The 7,225-nt window shown below is 31.7% G+C and overlaps 2 protein-coding genes across 2 annotated transcripts; one reads left to right on the top strand and one right to left on the bottom strand.

Annotated features, from left to right (window-relative positions):
- The first annotated feature begins 93 nt into the window (after nucleotides 1-93).
- Nucleotides 94-1,388, top strand: LOC121123238 (uncharacterized). The gene has a single exon (XM_071889668.1). It carries the CDS (start codon nucleotides 692-694, stop codon nucleotides 1,277-1,279), a length of 588 nt encoding a protein of 195 aa, XP_071745769.1. The 5' UTR covers nucleotides 94-691; the 3' UTR covers nucleotides 1,280-1,388.
- LOC121123216 (malonyl-CoA decarboxylase, mitochondrial) lies at nucleotides 1,297-4,276 on the bottom strand. The gene is made up of 5 exons (XM_040718350.2): nucleotides 4,103-4,276; nucleotides 2,807-3,241; nucleotides 2,406-2,743; nucleotides 2,057-2,333; nucleotides 1,297-1,991 (listed from the first exon to the last, which is right to left on the bottom strand). The coding sequence occupies exons 2-5, from the start codon at nucleotides 3,213-3,215 to the stop codon at nucleotides 1,411-1,413; spliced, it is 1,605 nt and encodes a 534-aa protein (XP_040574284.1). The 5' UTR covers nucleotides 3,216-3,241; nucleotides 4,103-4,276; the 3' UTR covers nucleotides 1,297-1,410.
- Nucleotides 4,277-7,225: the final 2,949 nt, after the last annotated feature.

Below are 7,225 nucleotides of genomic sequence, written 5' to 3' on the forward strand. Positions count from 1 at the left end.
TATCTCTCCCTGTAGGTTTTTATATCTTTATGTTTCCCTAGCTCTCTTTCAATTTCGGAGCCGGCAGCACTACATTGATAAATATACACAGTAGCAGATAGATGAAAGAACAGAAAGCTTTTATATAATATCATCGAGCGCGCAATTCTACGTACCGATAAAATCTCCTTTCGATATATTATTAAATATTATTATTTAGCTAAGCTACTAAATAACGATTTTTGTTCACGTAAATAAATTGGAACTTAGTAGCACTACGATAAAAGGATTGGGGCTAGCGCAACCTGGTATTATTTGTTATTTGCTCATTGATTAATTTGATGCTTAATATGACACTACGATGTCAGAAGTTTACTGAGTGTCTGTATGTTCATTGCCATTGGTCCAGTCATAAGTTTTGGTCGTTAAGAACATTAATACGTGCTTCAAGTATCACGTAATAGGAGCACCTTTAAATACGCGGCAGCATCGAAGCCAGTTACTGTAGATAATAAATATATTAATTAATATTTTGATAGTAGCCAGGCTAGTATTACGATAATCATAGGCCATTCCGGTCATTTACAATATTACAAAACGTTATAATTTAATTACTGCAACACTCTATGCTGTAGGTCATATTCATTCATTATTATATTAGTTATTTCTTTTCAGTTTCCAATAAAGTTGCATCAGAATTATTGAATAAAAAATGCCCAAACAAGTAGGAAAAAAAAATTCCATCGAGATGGGAGACTCCTGGATGGATGAGGCAACGAATCTTGTCAAGTGTCCCTATCAACCAAGTCATAAGATCCTTCCAGAGCGATTTGCTCTTCATTTGATACGTTGTAGGAAGTCCATATTAGCAGACAAGACATCCCCTTTCTACAAAGCCGCCCTTGATGTCAACATTTGCCAATTTGACACTACTCATCATATCCGTGGAGGAATTGAAAAGCTTCATGAACATATAAAGGAGTGTCCTACTGCCTTAGCACTCCAAAAACCAGTTAAAAAGGTCGAAGTCCCCGAATGGAAAAAAGTAAGGACAAGTGTGAATATTCAAAAAACTAATGTGGAAGAAGATTGGGATACAGAAGAGAATATTGGAACTTATAACCCTGTGAATAAACTACTTGCCAATCCTAACATGATACTAAATCCACAAGGGCTGACTAAGTCGGAAAGGAAAATATTCCGACAGAATCAGCGGGAATATTGTAGCCTAAATTCTAAAGAAAAAGACAAGGCTGGCTTTGATCAAATGTGGGTTCCTCCCATTGCTGAAGATAAATAATAAATTAATTCCCTTGATTTAATTTTATGTATATATTAACAAAATGCTTTGACTCAAATATTTAGTAATAATATATTTATATTGGCGTAATAAATAGAATCTTTGTATAGTTTGACCTATGAAAAACCAAGTTATTTTTCATTCATAAGAGATTTGGCTTGTGTCGATAATTGATGCACTTGATCACCGATGTCAATCAAATGGGTCTCTTGATATGTTGTAGAGTTGATCTCAAGTTTATCCATAAAGTATCTGTAATTCACCATCATGCCGCATGAATTGGAGAGTCCTCGAATGGATGTGTCCCCTTTCCAATTAAGTCGCCAGAGAGTGGCGCCATTCCTTAGGTGAAAGTTTGCAACAGAATCAAGTGCATTTTGGCGATGTTTTTCTATGTATAAGTATCTGGAACAGAGTCTCATGAAAGGAAGCTCAAGCAAATACTGCAATTCTTCAGTGTCAACCCATTTATCTGCTTTGATGAGAGAAATCAAGTCTGGGAGTTTATTAGTTAGCTCAAGAGCAGATATCTCCGACTCTGTAAAAAGTGCTTCAAGGGGTATTTCTTTACGATTAACAGAATGTAATGTGCTCAGAAGCCAAGACTTGAATCCAGGAATTGGACTTAACGTCGAGAACGTTTTCATTTTTGGGAATTCTTCAGAGAGAGAAATTACAGCTTGTTTAATCAACTGTGTCCCCAATTCAATACCTAGGAAGTTAAATATATATTTATTTAATTCATGTCCAACACTATCCGAATAATTTTGTTTCAACCTTTTAACCCCTTTTGTGTAGATGTAATGGAGTAAAACGTTGCAACGTTACAGAGATCTGGGTCCTCATATCCTATGTCTAGTTTTGATCTATGTGTAGAGCTAAATGAAACATCCATGGATGCAAATTTTCTAATTTTTCGATAATGCTTCACAACTTGACTTATATCCCCTGGTACAGAGTCTGCACTGAGAGCAACGTGAAGAACAACTATGGGCTCTTCAGGCATTGACCTATGTGTATACACAAAACATCTACGATATTCACCCACTCGAGACTTTAAAATAAATGTAGGGTAGAATTAAAGCGTTAAGGTAGAATGAATGCATAATTGTAACTGTAGACCTACTTTTAAATCTGTCCAATTCCTAATTGGATGCACAGCCTCGTAGTCAGAAATTTTTTGCAGCATCGCACATGAAGATCCCCATGTAACTTGCTGAAGTTCTAAAAATCCTACAGCAAACCAGTGACCTAGGAGCGTCTTTAGTTGTGAATTTAAAAATCTTGTATTGGATGGAGACAAAGTGATCAAATCTGAACGAAGATCCACCAAAAATTTCACACCACCATTGAGTTGAGCAATTTTTTGAAATAGCCATATATATGGTGGTATCAAAGAGGATCGAAGAGTTTCTTCAAGCCTGGAAAACTTTTCAGTTTCAGGATTTTCAATGTATTGAGATGCTGTATAACAATTTCAAACAAATTAATTACAGCAGGTAGATATTATAAAAATGTCATTCCTACCAATGGATTTGACTTCATCCTTGTTAATATCATAATTCTGAGCAAGTCCTTCTAAGAAAGAGCACTTGACTTCATTAGACTCTGATGCAAGCTCAAGATACAAATCACAAAAATTTCGAACTTTTTTTTCCACCGTAATCCCACTTGTTTTATGGGTTCTTAGACCCATTAATTCCTGAACGGATTTCTGAATGGAATCCAAACTTTCATTCTGATTGGGTTCTGATTTTATTATAGAATTAATGGAGGGAGTCGTTGAGAAAGCTTCAGCAAAGGGATGAGTCCAGATTTCCTGATGGTTATTCATGAGGAGATATTGAGTAGAACGTTGTCTCTGAAGAGAATAATTGTTCATGAATTTCTTCAGGAGGAGCTTTCCCATATTTATTCTTATACCATGAAAACTCATGACTTTGATAATAGTAAATAACCTTTCTATTCATTAAAATAGAGCAAATAAATAGGTTAGAGAGATAGTTGGTAAATTTATAAGTAATAAAGAACATTGAATAGAATGTATTTTACAGAGGTAGAAACAAGTTCTTATATAAGTTCAAGTCAAGTCTCATGCCTTTACACACAAATCCTTAAACATTTTCATCGAGTCCTATGATTGATTAGAGTTCATTTAAAGTCCATAATGGGGAGGTCGGATTATTTTGTAAAAATATTTAGATAATAATTATAGAATCTAAAGATTGAATTGCTTTTTTGATTATTTTTTTATCTTATAAAAGAGACAACTTATTTTATTTCTAATTAAGACAATTTATATATTTGTTTTTATTAGATAAAAAAATATTCTAAAGACTAAAGGAACAACTTTATGTCCTGATTCTGAGATGTATTCTATATTTCCCAGGCTGATAATTTACATCTAATTAAAAAAGAGTTTATTCTCTCTATAAAACATACTTTATACATTTAAAAAATTGAAATGGATGATTATTTTTTTTTTGTGTGTGAGCAAATATTTGCAATTCCAAAGTATTGGACCCAGTGATTTATGAAAGTACTTTGTATTTTTGTATTTCAAAGAAAAAATTGAAACGATTTTTTATATTTATTGTAATAAAAGGGTTCGAAGTCGAGTTGCAATTATTGAGTCCAAGTACCCACCTCTGTTCCTTGATAACATTCAAATAGTATATTCATCTATCATATCTATTAATTCCTTTTAATTAATTATAGATTCATTAAATTGGATATTGAGTATTTTATTTATAATTGCGATTTTGTACGGGTTGTATTAATATAAAGCAAAATTAATTAACTAGTATTTCATTATATACTTACATTTGGAAGGAAGTAACAAAATAGTAGTTAATTAACGATCTGTTCTAATATAAGTATAATATGGCATGCTTATTGCGATCGACCTAATTTGATTAATTGGAAAAATAAAAATATTGAACCTTATTAACAAACTGTCTAATAGGTAGTATAATAATGACGTCACATTACTATTCTACGTCATATCATTGTAGTTTATCTTAACGCTTTAGTTTATCCTTAGTTTAATTCATCTGAGATGACTTTTAATAAAATAAATTTGGGATTTGGTACGAGTTGAAAAAGTTTCAATATATTAGTTTTATAATGTCATATTTATCGAGATGCATGGTGAGTCAATTAGAAATGACGCTTGAAGTACTTTTCCTCAAAAAAGTGTGGGATGGATTTGTATTTTTCAACTAATTATTTTCCATTTCTTTTAATAAATTATTTTGATTGGTCCGACAGAGGCCCCGTTATACCTACTTAAAGATTGCAAAAAGTTACGGTCACAATAATATAAGATAAACATATGGTGTCCTTGATTTAATTTTCTTTTGACATATGTGTTGCGTCAACATACAAGCATCAAAAATCACGATAAGGAAAAAATCCCAAATTATTTTTTACTTTATTTGACGATAATTTTTGACAACGTAATTATACTATCTTCGCGAGTTGATGCAAGGATTTATTAATGAAGATATATTTTGAGCCGTTAATCTTCAATGAAACACCTAATTTGGAAATTTTTCCTTTTATATTATTTGAGGTTCGTAGTCGATATTAAAGAGTGAGATGCTTTTTTGACTATTTCCAATGAATCCTCTGAATCCCTTCACTTCAAATTCTGCTCTAGCCTTTGACAAATATAATTGTATTATCATTCAGAGGAATGTCAAATAGAGTTAAGATATAAGCCACAAATTGCTCTTTTGAGAATGAGGAGGATAGTGATTCCTTAATTCTAAGCATATAATAAGTGTTTATTGAAGCAGCTGAGAGGATGTTTCTGCATTCATAATTTCCTTGATCTCTTCAATGTTGGATCATTCTGTATTTATTATATTAGATTGACTTTTTTTTTGCACTCCTGTATCATATAAATTATACATGACTGTCAACATTAAAGACGGAATCAAGTAAAAATAAGGGGTTGAAGAGAGGTAAAAAAAGTATGGGACGTACAGAAGTTGACTTTCGAGTTCCTCTATTTTTATAATTTCAAGAATAGAATGACGATACTTTGGGTCTTATTGGGTAATACTTCTTCTTAATCATCCGTTTGATGTTATGCGTTTTCTATTATAAACTCAATTAAATATATATTACTTGTGAGTCATTGATCTTTGTTTAATCAAAGAAAAAGAATTAATATGAATATAGTTTATGATTATTTTTATAAGATTTCAGATTTTCCTATGTAAGTAAAGTGTTCACAGTGATTCATTAAACCTGTGCAATAGAATAAATTATTCGGTGATTTCGGTTTTGTGTCCATAACTTGTATCTCAATGTGTTCTGCATTACGCATGTTTGAATTTTTGAACATATAATTTTTTTTTTTTAAATAAAAACATCAGGATCGAGATAACGGAGATTCAAATATTTATTAATATTTTTACATATAAATTTTATACACGACTGTTTTAAATGTTTGTCAATGCAAAATTTACACTTTTCGGTCTTTTTTTTTAAATATTTTAAAAGATTTATAAATCAGCTCATTTCTTTAAAGCTGATGATGAGGAAGGAAGCTGATTAAATTAGGGGCTCTCTACTAGAAAATGATACAGATTCAAGTTTGAAGGATTATATGGGGTAGACGAAATTGATACAAGTAGAAGGCTTGAAGAGTGCTCCTTAAGTTCTAATATAAAAATGATCCTCGTTTTCTGACAATTGATCAGAGGAGCAATATTTTTTTGAAGATATTATTTCCTTTCTTCTGTCGAAAAAGTTTCTTCAAAAAACTAATCAGGTTGAGGAATCAAAAATTTTAATTGCTTATTTCAAATATAAATTTAATAGCCTTAACTATTTAAACCTTTACTGTTGGACCACTCATTTTCCTGTAATAAGTATAAAGACAAGTTAGAATATATGAATATATTTTTTTAAATTACAATATGTAAATGTCCCTTCCTTCATCTTCAACAGAAAATAAATTGATTTTATATAAATATAAAAAGTGAGTCTTTATTCTTGGAATAGATGAATATGGAATGGACTTAGCCTCCAAAAAGTCAATTGTCAAAAATTGAACTTCACTCTTAATATATTTGGCATAACTGACTCGAGTGTTGTAGTTTTTTCTTTCCATTTGAACAAAATCCAAATGATTTTTATGGAATTATCAATTTTTAAAGTAATAAAGGACTTTATTTATGACGGACTCCCTAAACAAGGAGTCTAAAGTTTCCGAAAGATCTTAATATATATGGTAAACGTCACTCTGCCTTCTCATAGTTCCTATTTGTGGACATGCTTTCTTCCACTACTTTATAAATATATTTTTTCAATTATAATCTTTCATATCAAAAATCCTGGGATGATTGAACACATTTCTGGTATAAGATGAATTGACTCCAATGACTTGGAAAACCAACAGCTTTGAGGTCTGAATGATAAGGTAACCTTCGAGGAATAAAAACCCCCTTCTTATCATAGTTTTCATGAAATATCTTGATACCTTCCCGTCGCTCATATTGTAAGGGTTGTTTGATGGATTCTCAATAGATCCATTTGTCCTCAGAGTAAGACCATTTTCCAGATAATGAGTATGTAAACGACCAAGGTTACTTTTGGATATTCCCATCTAGAAAAAAAAGTGATTGATATGCATTCCTTCAATCAAGAGCTTCTTCCTGTCTTCTTTTTCGCCCATTCAAGAAAAATGTACAAGAATACACATTTCGAGACAATGTTTAGAAATTGTCGCCATTTCCAAGGACTGATTCCAACAAAATGTAACTCCTTGGAGGAAAACCCCAATTTTTCAAAAAATTCTTGAGGCCCTAATTTGTAATTTACAATTAGAAATTGCATCCCATTTTGCAAAAGTGGGGAAACAATGTATTGCTCTTCCTTGTCCACACAACGAAGGGTCACGTCATGATGAAAAGGTCGAATATCGAAATAGGA

Source organism: Lepeophtheirus salmonis, chromosome 1, assembly GCF_016086655.4.
Source record: "Lepeophtheirus salmonis chromosome 1, UVic_Lsal_1.4, whole genome shotgun sequence".
Lineage (NCBI taxonomy): Eukaryota > Metazoa > Arthropoda > Copepoda > Siphonostomatoida > Caligidae > Lepeophtheirus > Lepeophtheirus salmonis.